This window comes from Barbus barbus, assembly GCF_936440315.1.
Source record: "Barbus barbus genome assembly, chromosome: 46".
Classification (NCBI taxonomy): domain Eukaryota; kingdom Metazoa; phylum Chordata; class Actinopteri; order Cypriniformes; family Cyprinidae; genus Barbus; species Barbus barbus.
Window position 1 is genome coordinate 20,733,993 of NC_136724.1, and position 17,288 is coordinate 20,751,280.

Consider the following 17,288-nt stretch of genomic DNA (forward strand, 5'->3'; position numbering starts at 1 on the left):
GCTCCTGAATGGAGTCATTTGCAATTATAAGAATAATTAGCATCTGTGGGTCCTCCATCGCTAATCAGAGTCGGAGGTGATGTGTTTATGTCCTCGCGCAATCAGACGGCCAGTTGGAGAGCTCGCGCCCCGCAGGACTCAATAGCGTCTAATCATCATCAGAAGTGAATTGGCATTTAAACGGGAAAATGATCTCCGATTAAATTAATGCTTAGCGGGGAAAGAGAAACCGCTCAGAGGGTACAATTTTAGACCCCTTCTCTTTGTTTTTCTTTTATTATTTTTCTTCTAAAATCGAAATTATATTCTCAACTATTAAAGGAAAGTAGGTTACTTTTTCTCTTAAAGTCTTGTCCTTCTTAATTTTCTGTGTACTTAAAATCTTATCAAATTATCTGTGTGATTTTCCACCAAGGATCTTTCCTCTGAATATCTGAAGCTCTTTTGTTTTTGTCTGGATCTTTAAAAAATACATTAAAATGGATTTCATACAATGACTTCTGCTATGATTGACACGTTTTCAATTTATGAACTGCATTCATTTTTATATCTAACGGTGCAGAATAAAATATAAGAAGAAAAATTACTCTTTAAAAGCATGAATTAATTGGAAAAAACATCCTGGCTGCGTGTGAAGGTCATTGAATTATTCAAAAATACATTTTTAAATAAAAAGGCATGTTTTGTTGAGGTAAGATGAAGAAACTTCTTGTTATTCATGACCAGTGCGCGAATTATCCAGTGACTTTCAGGGAATTTTACTGGATGTAATCTGTTGACAACAGTTTTTTTCGCCGCCCTGAGACCCAAACGTGACGTAAGCCATCTAAACAAAACATTTTTTGTTATATAGTTTAAATACATAGCCTAAATATTGAACAAAGGTGACACACAAGTTGGCCTACTTGTTTTGTGACTAAAAATGCATGACATGTAGGCCTAAAAAATACAATAAAATTACATTTTGACAAAAATGTAGAAAGTTGTAGGCTATAAACCCTTTTTTTTTAGAAAAAGGGTGAAACTAATAGCTATGCTTTTCTAAGAACTTGCTATGTTACTTCAACTAAATTTAGACATTTCTTATTTTTATCATCTAGAAAACCCATCTATAAACAGATATAGATATTTATAGCCATATTTTGTAATTCCCCCTTACTTTATCAGTAAGAGTTCACACAGATCTACATTCAAACGTCATTTCATCAGTGAAATCTCTCTCTTGGGGATAATTGTCGGCCAGATTCACTCTTTCTCCCAACAGAATAGAAAAGACTCACTCTCACAAGAGGGCCGAAACATCTGCCTCTCCGCCCTCACGACTCCGATGCCATCGGAATCAACAAAAGAACCGTTGTTATATATCTTCCCTTGAATGCAAAGTAATTACTTATCATCAATCAAAATTAATAATAGTTGATTGGGTTGGTGTGGTCAGCGCAGTCCCCTCACATTCGCTTTCCAGAGGAGGGGACTTGACCCACTGGGAAACTACCCCCCTCTCTCTAGGCGGCCTAAAAAGTCAGGGACTGAATAAGGAAATGAAGCGTAATTTGAGGAAGATGGATGAGTCTCCAGGGCAACTCCCCCTTCTATCCTCTTGTATTGATGATAACCGAGAGAAAGCGAGAGAGAGAGAGAGAGAAAGAGAGAGAGAGGGGGCTGTGCGTGTGTGTGTTTATGTCTCAGTATGTGACAAACAGAGGCTGAGACACTGAGAGCTCCAGACAAAAAACGCATCAGGTCTCAGTCAGTTGGACGGCGAGGACCCTACAGCACCAGCAGGATATCCGTGGACCACATTTGGGTGATTTGTCTCAGAAGGCCACTGCACGGGATTTATACGACCAGACCGCGCTCACTTCACCATGCAGAGACCGAGCGGTCCAGGCGCGGCGTTTTCCATTGATTCTTTGATAGGCACTCCACATCCCCGGCCGGGCCACCTGCTCTACACGGGCTACCCGATGTTTATGCCGTACCGACCGCTTATGATTCCGCAAGCCCTGTCTCATTCGTCATTACCGTCGGGCATCCCTCCCTTGGCACCGCTGGCATCGTTCGCGGGGCGCCTGACCAACACTTTTTGCGCGGGGTTGGGGCAGGGGATGCCCTCCATGGTGGCGCTCACCACCACCCTGCCCAGTTTCTCGGACCCTCCAGATAGTTTCTATCCCCCGCAGGAGATGCCGGGACCCCGATTAGGCGCGGACGGGACGGGGATGAACCGGCAGGAGAGCCCGCATGACGAACTCAAGGGCTCTGAACTCCTCAATTTCACGGAAACTTTTCAGGCGGTTGCAGGTGAGCGCCGGACACAAACTCTCACTTTGACAGATGGTTTAATTACGAGCGCAAACAGTTCGAACGGCCTTTATTCAAAACAAAAGTTCTGATCCCGAAAGTTCCACAACAAACTTTTATTCTTTAGTTCTTTAGGGAACTGCTGCTGTTGAGTTAGATATAAACCAATATGCTAAATAAAGTAACTTTCAATGCAAAACGAAGATTTTATAAAAATGGTTCTTGATAAGAATGATGCGCTTTTGGTGAACATAAAGTGCTGCAGAAATTAATTCAATAACATTTTTCTAACTACGTGGAACTCCATAAAAACTTTATGCATGAACTTTAAGATTGTAGCCTACGACACTTTAAAGTTAAGAATTGTTAAAAAAAAAAAAAAAAAAGGCAATGGCCTTTGAATGAAAATTCACCAACGTTGTATAGTGGTTTTGTGTGCTGGAATAGCAGTGCATTTTATCATCTGTTATTGTTCTTAGGGAGTTCATAAAATTATCGAAAGACAAATGAACACTTGAAAACGTCCATTGTCATGTGATTTGTGTTCAGGAGGCACAGGCCTTCACTCCTGCCACTGGAGAGTTTCGAAACAATGCTACAAAACGATTTGGGTTTTTACAATAATATTTTGTGATATTTCTAAATAATTTATGTAGAATTAGATATTTTAAAGCTGAAAATAGAGCAGACTGAAAAAGCAAACGATATAAACAAAAGCAATTATTCTATAGTTTCAGCACAGTGGTTTATTATTTCGTTACTATTATAAATTATAAAAATATATTTTCCCCATGCAACCTGATACTGTCATTTCTACTAGATCTTTCGAGTTTAAACACCATTGTTTTTAAACATTCGTCATCGAAAACGCAATAAACTTGCAGGTTGATGCTTTAAATGTAGCCTACTTTACAGTTATGAATGTAAAAGTCAGTTTTAGAATTGAATATGTAGTGAATATGAATATGCATGAATATGTAGACAGGCCTGGACTAGTAGAAAAAGTTATGCTCTTGTTGGATTTTATTAGCCTGCGTTTTAGGATATTTATGAACTAATGTCTATAGAATCAAGCAGAAAGTAAACGATAAATAATTAATGTTCTAGCGCACTTTAACATTTTTTTTTTTTATCTGGTTAGAAAATTTGACGATTGATTTCTACTCTATTTCAATTATAGCCCAAGGTTGTCAAAAAGGACTCCAACTAATTAAAGGACTATTAGTTCAACTTCACCTTTAGAGGGACGAAATGTTTTACATAAATCCTACATTTGTCTTTTGAACTGCACAAATCTGTGTGGAATATTTGTAATGATTAATGTCTCTATTTTCATTCTCTTCAGGCGAAACCAAACTCTACAGTTCAGATGATGAGAAACTGGACCTGAAATCAGCGGAGGCCGCGTGCAGTGACAGGGAGGACAGTTCAGCCGACAGCGAGAACGAAAGCTTCTCCGACGGGAACACCTGCGCCTCAGCGTCCCAGAAAAGCAAACTCAAAGGCGGCTCACAGGACGCGTTACCGCCGGGCGGCTCAGCGGGAAAGAGCCGGAGGAGGCGGACTGCTTTCACTAGCGAGCAGCTGCTGGAACTCGAGAAGGAGTTTCACTGTAAGAAGTACCTGTCCCTCACCGAGCGCTCGCAGATCGCGCACGCGCTCAAACTCAGCGAGGTCCAGGTCAAAATCTGGTTCCAGAACCGCAGGGCCAAATGGAAACGGATCAAAGCCGGCAACGTCAACAACAGATCCGGGGAGCCCGTCAGGAACCCCAAAATCGTGGTGCCCATTCCCGTGCATGTCAACAGGTTCGCGGTGCGGAGTCAACATCAACAGATCGAACCGGGCAGCAGGCCATGAACTCCTCAATGAAAATGACCCTGAACTCCTCAAACGAACATGACCCACATTCCCCCAGGTCAGGGGTCACACACTACGGATGCATGACGCAGTATCTTAGAAGGATATTCAGTGACTTTTAGGTAACACTTTGTCGACTTTCATCAATTTAAAACACGAGGCCTATTCAATGCTTAACGGGTCATTGGTTTATATATACATTCAGCGTATATGAATCAAAGTTTATGATATTTGAACGTATATGACCTGTTAAACATTTTATATTTTTGAAATAAGGTGTTACCTACTTTTAGGTTATATCTGTTCAATATCGACATTACGGTCAGGTTTGTTCTTTTCCTTCTCTCCCCTAAAATGTCTTTATTTTTTATTTATTATTTTGTACATTTGTAAATATTAAATGTGTCCATGCGACACAAATGTGCACTATACGAGACTGTAAAGAGACATTTTTTAAAAATAAGTATTTATAAGTTGCTGTCTAGTGAGTTTTTGCATGTTGCCATGTGTTGTCTAATTTCCCCGAATGATATGAACGGGCCGTTCTCGTTGTTTCGACCATTTTTGCATGTGCTCTTAAAGCATTTCTGTCCCTTAGAGGCGGAATCTCCCCCAAATTCTTTGTGAAGAAAAAAAAAACGGTGATGGAAATAAATAAGCTCAAGAACACAATGACAGAGTGATATATTCCCATCGACGTCACAATAAATGTGCAATATGGTTGCATAAAACTGTTCAGAGGAGAAATGTATTTATTGCATGCATGTTGTTTCTTCTTAAATGCTGTTTTAGTTTTTGTCTTCTTTGCAAAGAGTTAATTATTTACTGATGAAGTCTGACTCATTGATAGATATTTTATACCAAACATTATCCTAAAGTGACTACTGGCAATAATTTATTGGCAACTATTTGATCACTTCTATTTGTTTGTTTGTTTATTTATTTACTCGTCCTTAAAATAAATGTAATTATGTAATTACAAAGTCCAATTAATAATAAAATGACCATAGTTTAGTAAACATATAAGGACGCAATTGAATTATTATATACAATTGATACATTTATAAGAATGATGCTAAAATACGTCCACTGTTAAACCTTTAAATATCAAGACATTAGAAATAATATCAGGAAATGTTAATCTTGCAATATCTCTTTCCAGGGCATTTATTGTTTTAATGCACAGGTCACAACTTAGATCTCTATTTTATTTTCTTCTGGTTGAAATAGTTGTGGATCCTAGCTCTTCTTTACATCCAGCAGATTTACTTTATTTGATGCATTTTGAGCAGGTAATAGAGCACATCAAGAGACCATGGGGTAAAATGTTTATCCTTCTGTTAAAACTGAACATTTATTTTATTTTTCAGAAAGTGGAAGCATTGTGAAGCTTGAGCATTCCACATCTCTTCTCTATAAATGAGCATTATTGGTCTGAATCATTTCTTTTGGCCTTATCTGCAGTCTATATTTTCATTCTACATAAATTTATGCAGATATTAAATTTTTATGACTTTGCATGAAACATTAACTAACCGTTTAGCCTTGACACAAAATGCATTTGATTCGCTGAAAAACATTATTTATCATGTTAAATGAGACTATGTAGTCACATGAGGAAAATACATAAGATTCACAGTTTGCATGACAACCTTCATGCTACAATATATTTTTCAAAAATGTATTCAATGCATTTAATGTGCATATCTGTGACTTAATTAAAAGTCTCACCATTCACTTAAAAGTGTCCCTGAAAAGTATGGCCTAGTTGTATAATTAGAGAGGAATTTGAAAGAGACGATGAATATGAAAGCACACTTTTGCAAACATAATTGAGAAAGACTGACATTGACCCAAAGCAGCAGACAACAATCATTTGAGTCTATGATGACCAGTGCAGATCATCTAAAGAGAGAGAGAGAGAGAGAGAGAGACAGAATATGTGTGTGTGAGAAAGAGAGAGAGGTTTTTTTGTTAATGAGCATGGGACTCATTTGTCTCTCTTTGGGAGGCCGTGCTGTCTCAGATGAGAGTGATGGAGCTCTATTACACTGGTCATATCCAACACACTGTAATGAACTTCAACATCAATCATTACAGGAGAGAGCAAAAGACCATGCTGGGTCTCTCTCTCTCTCTCCGTTCCAGGGTTGAGTCTCATTCAGTTACTACAGTCAGTTCACAGACTACATCAACATATACAGTGATGCTGAAAAAAACACTTTGCATGAAGGTAAACTATTTACTTTTATGCATTTAGCAGATGTGTTTATCCATCAGCTCATGTGTTTCCTGGGAATCGAACCCATGACCTTGGCGTTGCTAGCACCATGCTGTTTGAGCTACAGAAATGTAATGTAAAATATATGTACCGGAGTATTATATAAAAACTAAACAGCATGAATGATAAAACACATTCATAGTACATTTAATATATTTCAGTGTAATTCAGTAAATTTCAGCCACATTAATGTTCCACTCTTTTAACTCAAATGCATATACTCAAATGTAGTTAAATGAGAAGTGTTACATTTATAGAATGTAGTGTTTATCTACATAATTAAATAACATTAGTTATTTTATTCAAATGTTACTTTTTTGCCATTGTGCGTCATGCACGCATGTCATGAAATAACAAGATATATGATGCATGAAATAACCAGCTAAAAATATAGTGATAGGTGATAATGCAAATGTTTCTGGCCTTATAGCAGCACATTTTGCAATAATTAAGCTGCCTTTTACTAATGTAAATATGCAAATGGAGACAAATATTGCTGGAATAGAATGTCTTTGATATTAACCCATTTAATCCCAAATTTTTCTGCAGTTATAAAAAAGGTTATATATTTTAGCTCAGCTATTTTAAACTGTTTGATCACATTCTAGGGTTACTATTATGTATAAAAATCTTATGCAACATTGATAGGAACACTGAGATAAAAAAACTAAACAATTCAACCATCACCGCATTTCAAAATTGTTACTTTTTTCTAAAATATAACATCAAATTTTTATATCAATGCTACGAGTATTACAACATCATTATTGTAAAATTTTCTAACAGTTGAATTTTAAATTTAGCGCAATATTTTGTCATTGCAACATTTTATTGTCATTTTCACTAGCAACTGCCCTTGGATTATATTGTAAAATAAAGTTCACCATTATCCCACCGGTCACTATTGTGACCATCAACATGTTTACTCACTCTATGACCACACTCAACAAAACTGAATGTATCCAAATGCATATATTAATACTAGACACCCTAAAGATAATGTGTACCATACATCTTTGTCATATCTTTATGTTAACATACTTTACTTGCCTTTTGTTTTGGAGCTTTGATGCATCCATCATCTGCTCAAGGTGCAAACAGTAAATAAACTGCTCTGGTCATGTGACAATTTGCACTAATCATGTGAAACTGCACATATTTAATTGAGACCCTTTATTTGTTCCATGTTTGCAGGAAGTGCACTAAAACATCAGTCGGTATGGTTTGTAGATCTTTATAAATGAAAAACTTTTTTACGGTCACTATTGTGACCGGTGGGATTAAATGGGTTAACATGAACTACTTTTACCCAGTTCAAGCTGGTCCCACAGCCTCTCCAGCAGCAAAAACCAAAAACATTAAAACCATTTTAAACCACCAGGGAGACTAGCTACGACCAGCAAATGAGTTTAGGCTGGTTTTCTAAGCAGAAATCTAGACACAGGCCACATAAACACTGGAAAGTTTTAAGAATGATAACAGCATTTAAATCTAAATCACTGTTCTGTGTGTGAACGGAATCCAGAGTCACACCTGCAAACTGGTTGATGGTTGACACAGAGGTAACCATGGCAGCAGGTTGTCCTCTCATCAAGGGCGCAAATAATGCTCGACTTTCTTCTGACCAAAGTATTATTAATAACCGGAGACATATCATCCAGTAATTCGTATTTTTTTAAATCTCCATTCTTTACGCTGTTCTTTGGCGCATCATGTAGAAAGAAACAGGACTGACAACAACCATATTCTGCTGCTGTGTGTACATGACAGGATCACATTTATGCATTGGATCATGATTCTGGCATATGCTCTGCTGCTTGAGCTACAGGAATTAGGCTCGACCGGTGTGGCCATAACTGGAAGCTGCTTCATGGCTAGAAACAGCAACAGGATGCCAAGTGTAACGTACCATGATGTATGACACACCAGCAACTGTTTTCTCTCATAAGTGCTAATAGGCAGAAGGAAAGCAACACCGAGCCGTGAATCCACACCCTCTAAAAAACTGCACCCTGACCTTCTGAAAAACCTGTTGCAGAGCTCATGTCTTCATATTTAGACCCAACTGTTTTTATTTGATGAAACGAGCTCATTTAAATCGCGAAACACAATTCCCCAAAACAATCCCATAAATTATGCGCACAGAAAACAATCTCATAAACTAATGAGGAATCTCTGAACTTTCTTGACTTGTATTGTCAGCATGTGGCTCTGACACGAGTGTGTAAGTTAATTGCTTCAGCCTCCAGTAACCGCTAGTGGTAAATGCCTATGAGCTGTTGCATTTACATATCCCCTCATTTAGAGACTCTGCTAATTAGCATTCTCATTATGCCAATTATACTAGCTTTAATTATTATAGCACCGCCACTAAAAAAAAAAAATATGAATAGCAAACCAAATAGCCTACAGAGATATTCCACAAGGTGCTGTTCCGAGGATGCGGTGATGGGAATACCAGCACAGCTTGTCAAGAGCGGAACACTCTCATTATGACAATCAGATTAATTGTTTAATTGATATCCGAGCATTTGTTTCATTAATGGATCGTTAGGAAGCGCAAGGTAGCGGCCGAGTCTTGCAAGAGGAGGGACGGGAAACGGAAGGCCTGAATCCTGGGGAGTGTCTGGTGGACGCCCACGCCGCTGATGTATGGGCAGATGCATCAAATCACACAGGATAAACAAGCGATGAATTTCATCAGTGCCATCATAGCCTTAATTTGGCTGCCTAATGAGTCAGAGCTAGTGGCGGAGATAAAAGTTGTCAGAGGCGCGGCTCTAATGAATTTCTTGCCACTTGTAATCAAGGTTGGCTGTCTGAGGGGCCATGATTAATGGAACCCTGGAGGATTCCCTCGGCCTTCAGCTCTCATTACAGCTAATGCATTCTCAGGCAAATTAACGCACTGAGAAGAGCGAGCGAGAGAGAGACGCCGAGAATCCAAACAAGGACGGGAAAGAAAGAACAAGTGATAAACGCAAGATTGAGAGAATGCGAGGAAAGAAAACATAAAATCACAATTAAACACCCTATGAAAGCAAAATGGACTTTTGCAGGCTTTTAGTCCAAGTCTGGAAGCTTTGAGTGAAGCATCTAAATACTAAAATGTAACCAAAACGAGATTTAAGCACAAATGCGCATTTCAAATCTTCAGATGGCTTCATTTTGTTTACGCCACAACCATGCAGGTGGCACTGAACTTCCGGTTCCATCCGGTTTCATGCCTGAAACAAGGGCTGTAGTTAACAGCCTTTTATTCTATGATATTAAATACCCCACTCAAACACAAGTGGCTAAATGGTAATGGCGGCAAAAAGCTAAACTCATCTACTCACTAATCCATTTTTACAGAAAAAGGGATTCCAATAAGAAAAGTGTAAAGGATTCTAATTAGAATTTCTATCATATTTTGGAACCATTAATATTCAATTAAGAGACTTTCTGTTACAAAGGGTTTTGTTCCTATTCTGTTCCTTTTCTTTGCAGCAGCGTACTAAGACAATGTACACAAAAAAGGAATGATTTAAAAAATACAATAAAATAAAAATCTCATAGGAATCTCAAGTCCAATAAGAATCTCATTGGTTTCCAATAGTTCTAATTAGAACTATTTTCTTATTGGAAAGCTTTTGCAAACTATTCTAACCCAAACTTTTTAAAACTTTAAAGAAATTTAGTTGTGATGTTGATTAAAGCCTAACTTTAGATGTGTATATGGCAATTGCATTCAGGCTTCAAAAATCATACAAGTTGGTTTCGTTTGTTAAAATTAAGATGATGAACAAGATGTGTAAGAATCATAAAATTTTGTTGGAAAATGTTTTTTTTTGAGGCAACATGGCCTGGCCTACAAAACTAGGCATCACTGCAGCGCTCCATACAAGTAAAAGATGATGCTATTAATATTTTGGTCTGGTTTCCTGTAAGGAATGCTAGTGTACTTCTGTGATCGGACAAAATACGTAGACAATATTTACAAAACATCCTATTTTAAAGCTAATTAGTCAGTTTTTAGGACTACACTAGATATTGATAACCTTCATGAACTAAAAGCTAAAACATTCATCAACTTTTCATGAAAATATTTTAAAAAAATGATATATCCTGGTTTTCCATGATCATGTGTTTAGAGTTGAGAAAACACAAAGCTTGAAAAGACATTTTGACAGTCTTAAGCACACATTTTCATAATCTTATGATCAAGGAATGAATGACAAACTTTCTCCGCATTCATGGTATAAATCATTTTATTGGAGTGTTTATTATGTCAATAGCCAGCCAAGCATCCAATCACACAACAGCTAACTCTCATGAAAGCGCTCCGTCACGTTCAGAAGGAGCATTTAAAAACAATGGCAAATTAAAAGAAACAACAAAAAGTTATCAAACAGCTCAATAAAAGCAACAACAAAAGGAATTATTTACATCTTGCTTTTATAAATATGTCAAATGTACATATAATACACAAAGTACCTTAACGGCCAGACAATGTGGACACATTGAGACCCAAAACCAGGTACCAAAAAAACCCCAAAAACAAACTTTAAAACAAAATGGTGCTTCTCTCTGCTATACGGCTACTTGAGGAGCTTTATGGGCGCATCCCAGCGTTCAATAAGCCGGCAGTCGCAGGGATGACAGGCGAGTGTTTAATATCATTTTCAACTGCCATATTCCCAAAAGCTCATTTTAGCAACCTCATGTAATACGCAGGAGCCCAAACTTAACGTTTTTTTTTTAATGATACGTTCACTTTATGAAGATCAAGAGGGTAACTTTCCATGCATGTCATTGAGAATGAGCCTCCAGATTTAAAACGGGTTTAAAATGCTAACTGCAGATGTTAAAAGCCGTTGCATTTAAAATCAATGGCAATTCTCCTAAAGCTTAAGTTAGATGACGGTTGCATGTACAAATCGGACTCGAAGAAGAAAAAAAACGTACCTGCTAGAAGGTAAAACACCTAAAAAACATGTCAACTTAAAATACTGTCAGGTAAGGACATCTTCCTCTCACTTTCCCTTAACTCACATGTGCCAAATATTAAATTCTAATCATGATTTCATATTTCAAGTAAAAGTTGATGGCGTACACAATAGCAAACGAGGGTTAAGGCTGATAGGTTTCAGATGGGTACATAACGGCCATCTCATTCAGAAATTGCCCACACGACACACAGCTAGCTGCAAGAGGGAGCAGGAAAAGCTATTTTACACACACATCTGTACATAATCCACATCACCATCCCATCCGTCCCATTCAGTTAGAAACATACGCCTGGATTCTAATGGATACAAAAACAGCCACACCGTCACAAGTGTGGAGGTCATCAGACTGGTAACAAAGGAGTTGACGGCGAGAGCGTCTTATTTCGTAATCTAGTGTGTCGGTACCGTCCGCTGCTACTGAATGGATCTGTCATTAGGCAGGAGAGGGACGTCAGTGTCACACAGCTAGAAAACCACTTCAGAACGGTCCGGAAATGATTCGCACAAGGCATCCGTAATAACACAGTATTCGTCAGGTAATCAGGCCTTTCCAAGACAATCACATAGAGGCTAAATGTAAAATAGCAATGAGTGTGATGATTTGAGTTTTGTTACATTGCACTGATGCTACAAATGGTAATGCGTTACCCAGCAGCCTTAGTGTTTTTGGGTTTCGTTCAAGGGCACAATGGTGGTACAACTATTGACGTTTGAGTGAAAAATGCACTTAAATGTTTGATTTTTAGCATTTATCTGAAAAAAAATAAAAAATAAAATAAATCACATGATAAAGTTGAATTTAATGAAGCATTTATGGATCTTTGTGAGAACATGTCCAGGTCACCCAAAAATTTAAATTAAAAATGAGAAAATATATTTAGCATTAAAAAATTAAGGACCATTGAGATTTTTTGCATTGCAAATTTTTCCTCACCAAATTTTTCATTATTGAAATGCATCTGGATATTTTTTAATTCATATTTTACTGTTTATTAACATTTTACACTCAATTAAACCTTAAAATTCAAATAGTAAATATTTTTTTCTTTTGATTTTAGGGTGAAATATGCAGACATGTTCTTTACGGTTTTCACCAAAGTCACTGATTTAATGGGATAGTTCATCATTATTTACTCCACCTCATGTCATTCTAAACCTATATGACTTTAATTGTGGAACATAAAAGAATGTATTTTGAAGAATGCTGGTAACCAAAAAGTTTTGGTTCCCACTGACTTGCATTATATCGACAAAAAATACAATGGAAGTCAATGGGAACCAAAACTCTTTGGTTACCAACATTCTTCTAAATATCTTTTTGTGTGTGTGTGTGTGTGTGTATTCAGCAGAAGAGAGAAATTTTGTAATGACATGAGGGACAGTAAATAACATAACGTTTGTTCTGATGGACAAAAACGCGTGGGTGCAAAGCGGAGGATCCATTACTGTCGTCAAGATTATTTCTAAACCGATGCACCTAAAAAAAAGAAACTTATTTTGTTTAGAACCTGTTGCCCATCATTTCATTTTTTTTTGTTCTATACACACACATAAGAAAGGATCCTTAAAAACATCATTTTCGTCAGCTTAAAAATAACACGCATTGATAATGTTAACACTGCTAATTCTCGCTGTACGCTAACATTGGTCACAGGAAGTCGTCATGAGGGTAATGGATTTACGTGACACACGTGGCACTACGCACAGTTTCCTAATAAAGACGTACTGATGATGCCATTTAACGAGAGCAGCATCTATGGGAACATCAACATCTTTGAGAAGAGACACTAGAGACACTGCGGGCCACGATTACATGATGCTAACACTACGGTTCAGCTCGCATTGAGCGTTGTTGTTGATGTTGGGATTGTGTCGGGTGGCTGTGGGCGTCGACAGTCCGCCGCCGTCTCCGGGGCAGCCGTGTTGGATGAGGATTTCGACACACTCCTGACTTCCTGCTCGCTGGGCGTAGGACAGGGGTGTCTGACCGCGGGCATCGCGACTCTTCACGTCCACACCGTACTGAAACAGAGGATGAAATTAATGATGGAGGGACACTTGTGAACGAAAGGCGCTTCCAAAAAGCGAGTTCTTACCCAGATGAGCAGCTGCGTGATGACCACATTAGCCATGGCGCAGGACAGGTGCAGGGCGGTACGCCCATCTCCGTCCCCGTACGTCTCGTTGACCTCTTCTTTGGTGCCATGGGCCAGCAGGAGAACCACTAGCCTCAGGTCGTCCTCCACCACGGCCCGCAGGAGCTGCTGTCCCAGCGGCACATCTGACTGAGGAAGCCCCACCAGGAACAACTTCTGCTCGTACTTCGCCCGGATCCAGCGCTCCTTCTCTTCCCTGAGAATTAGGACACAAACAGAGCTCAACTTTTTCTTCTTCTAAACACACGGTTTTGTTCATCAGTGGTCATTCTGATAGCTAATACCATTCCAGTGTAGTCAATCAAACCAAAACTCTAAATCAACTAAATTCATTTATACAATTTTAGAATATTTTAGCAAAACTGTAAGTAAGTTAATATTGCTGCTTAGTACTAGGTGTTGTTATATAAATTTAAATAATTAAATAATCTATCTATCTATCTATCTATTCATCCATCCATCCATTTAGTATATTTATATTTAGTAATTTATTTTTTATTAATTGCATATATGTGTTCCTACTTTCAGAAATTTTACCAATTTAAAAAAAAAAAACTATTATTAACAATAAATATCATGTAAACAAATATCATCAATAAATAGCATGCACATAATTAAGGCTTTCCACAATTTATAAATAAATGAATAGAATAAATATATAAAATATGTGTAGGATATGTATAGGATATTTAACCATTTCCAATGATATATGTGTATATGGCTGACAATTTTAAGGTAGAAATATTATTTATATTTGCATTAAATGCTTTATAATAATAATGCATTAAAATTTGCTTTTAAAATGATACATAAAATAATAATATTAATAAATGTAATGAATAAAATACAAAAATTGTATTCCTTGTACATACATACATATATATATATATATACACACACATTATATATATATATATATATATATATATATATATATATATATATAGTATGTTTAAATATTAATTTTAAATTATATGGTATAATGTTATGTTATGTTATATTATATTAATTACATATGTATTTTTTTATAGAAATCATGTTACACATAATTTTCTACAATTTATAAATAGAATAAATTTATAAAATTAAATATTTATAGGAAATTTAATAATTTTCAATGATATATATATATATATATATATATATATGTTTAAGGCTGACAATTTTAAGCTACATGTTATTTATATTTTATTTGCATTAAATGCTTTATAATAATAATGCTTTAAATAATGCAGTGTATTTAATGCCTATAATATTATAGCGTATAAATTCGCCCAGCCCTAATATAATCTCCAGTCTTTCTCCTACTTTGATACATTAGATAAACTTTGCGACTTATGAATATACGACAATCCCAGCAGAGTCTGAATTTCTGACATAATCATATCTTTGACTTTGAGGAAGTCCAGAGTAATTCAGTTCTGATTATGATAGCGGTCACAAGGGAAGCAGGTTAAACGTACAAATCACACATCCTCAGCCTTAACTTCCCTTAGAGCGCTTTCCATCAGAATCTAGAGGGTTAAAGTCTTTCTGGCTATCGAAAGGTTACACATTGTGAACAGCATGTCTATCGTGGACAATACAGGAGTGTGTGCGTGGGGGGGAAGCCGTGTTTTTTATCGCCGCTGTCAGTGTTGTCAGTCCTGGCCGGTGAATCCCCACAAAGGAGGCCCTCTCAACACTGGCCCCTCAACCCTCTAGGGGGCCGCCGGCAGCCCGCCAGATCGAAGACCCAAAGAAAAGGGCTGAAAGAGACACACTCGGACGAGAGAATGGAGTCCAAGTCTTCAGCGCGCACCAGACTTCTATCTGTCCCTCTCTATCACCCGGCCGCCCCCTCTCCTCTCTTCTGCTGGCATTCACGGCGCTAAATTAAAATCGATACGAGCGGATCTGAGCATGCTCAGTGGCGGTCTGACCCGCTGACCCCGTGCAGCGGGTGATAAGGGGAGCAGAAAGGAGCTGTTGTTTGCCTCGTCAGGGGTGAGTGACACACAGAAGAGACTGAGTGAGAGAGAGCGAGCTGATAGAGGTAAAGAGAGTCTGGAGAGATGTCGGGTGACTGCTTTCCCCCGGGACCAGACTCCACAAAGACACGGAACCAGAACCACAACGCTAATGTTGATGACAACAAACCAACAAGATGATGATGAGAAGAGAAATGACAAATAATGACAGCTACAGTGTAGATGAGAATGGCTAGTCTTAATGAAATAAACACTTGCAAGTATATATACTGTACAGGAGGATAATAGGTGAGCGCCAGCCAATGAGATTGTCGTATGTGCATTAGTTCCACCCACTACCAGAGAAACCGGCAGTTCTTAATAGCTGAAGAATTCCAAAGGAACTCAGTTATTTTGACAGGAAAATACAAGAAAGAATATCGTTTACATGTAGCGCATCAATTCTGCATGTGATGTAAGACTCTCTAGCTCTGTATCTTTCTTTGTGCGTGTGAGACAAACCTTCACACTAGAGTTTACGGTACGTCAAATACAGCCACACACTGCGCATCCATTCAGATGAACTGAAAAATGTAATTCTAATATTCTAATAAATTATAGTAACGCCGTATTTTATTGTCAGTAACGGTAACGACGTTGTAACGGGGGAAACAGTGATTCGTTTGATTACTCGCTACTGAAAACAATAACGGCGTTATATATATATATATTAGTGCTATCAATCGATTAATCTAATCCAAACTAAAAGGTTTTGTTTACATAATATGTTTGTGTTCTGTGTATATTTATTATGTATCTATAAATAAATACACATACAGTATATATTTTGAAAATATTTACATATATTTAAATGTATATATTTATATTCATATAATTTATATAATAAATAAATATATTTAATATACAAACATAAAATGTTTCTGAAACTATATATATATATATATATATATATATATATATATATATATATATATATATATAAATAAATATTTTAATGCAATGTATTTAATGTTTATATAATATAATAATAACAATATAAGAATAAATATATATTATCATATATTATCATATTACATAAAATATTATATGAAAGTATATAATATACAATTGCTCCAAATAACTTATAAACGTTGAAAATGCAATATAAATATTTTATATATATCTGAAATACTTGTTTTTCTATTTGCATTTTATATATAATTTAATGCATTTAATTTCTATATTATCTCAAATATAAATATATTACATTACACAAATAAATTAAAAAATTTAATTACTCTGAAATTTTGTTTGGTAGACAATTTCAGTCTTAGCTGCTATTCATGTCAGGTTTCTGTAAACATTTCAAGAAATTTAAGATTAACTAATTTACACACTGATTTTTTTCCGCATGAGAATCAACACAAAACGCAGCAAAACAAGTGCTGAGTATCAAGAAAACACAATTTTATTTATGTTAAGCCAAAAACTAAAACTTACATTTAAATTTATTGAAACTTACAGCAGCAGTGATTGGCTGTATGATGGGAGTGTAAATGAAGCCACGCCCCTTTATTATCCTCAAACAACACACTTCCTCTGATGGGGGACGAACTCATACGTCTCAACCACACTCGCACGCATTTCATCCCAAAAAGCAAAAGAAATATGAAGGACAGAGGAGGAAAAGCTCATGTTTGACACCCCATCATCATTTCAACAAGCTCCACTCACAACTCCATCAAAA

General features: G+C 36.9%; 2 protein-coding genes across 4 annotated transcripts in view; one reads left to right on the forward strand and one right to left on the reverse strand.

Annotated features, from left to right (window-relative positions):
* Window positions 1-1,868: 1,868 nt before the first annotated feature.
* Window positions 1,869-4,164, forward strand: LOC306864805 (homeobox protein GBX-1-like; the record flags this gene model as incomplete). Its single annotated transcript, XM_079409040.1, has 2 exons — window positions 1,869-2,304; window positions 3,650-4,164. 2 exons carry the CDS (start codon window positions 1,869-1,871, stop codon window positions 4,162-4,164), a joined length of 951 nt encoding a protein of 316 aa, XP_079265166.1.
* Window positions 4,165-10,673: 6,509 nt separating this feature from the next.
* Window positions 10,674-17,288, reverse strand: part of LOC306865214 (arf-GAP with GTPase, ANK repeat and PH domain-containing protein 3-like) — a 163,091-nt gene continuing 156,476 nt past the window's right edge. For 2 of the 3 annotated variants that reach the window (XM_079409686.1, XM_079409685.1), the window contains exons 17-18: window positions 13,533-13,788; window positions 10,674-13,458 (exon numbers count right to left, since the gene is read on the reverse strand). In XM_079409686.1, coding sequence (XP_079265812.1) covers window positions 13,246-13,458; window positions 13,533-13,788 — 469 coding nt within the window. In that variant the 3' untranslated portion in view covers window positions 10,674-13,245. The remainder of the gene's footprint in view (window positions 13,459-13,532; window positions 13,789-17,288) is intronic. The other variant, XR_013783852.1, reaches the window with a different exon arrangement.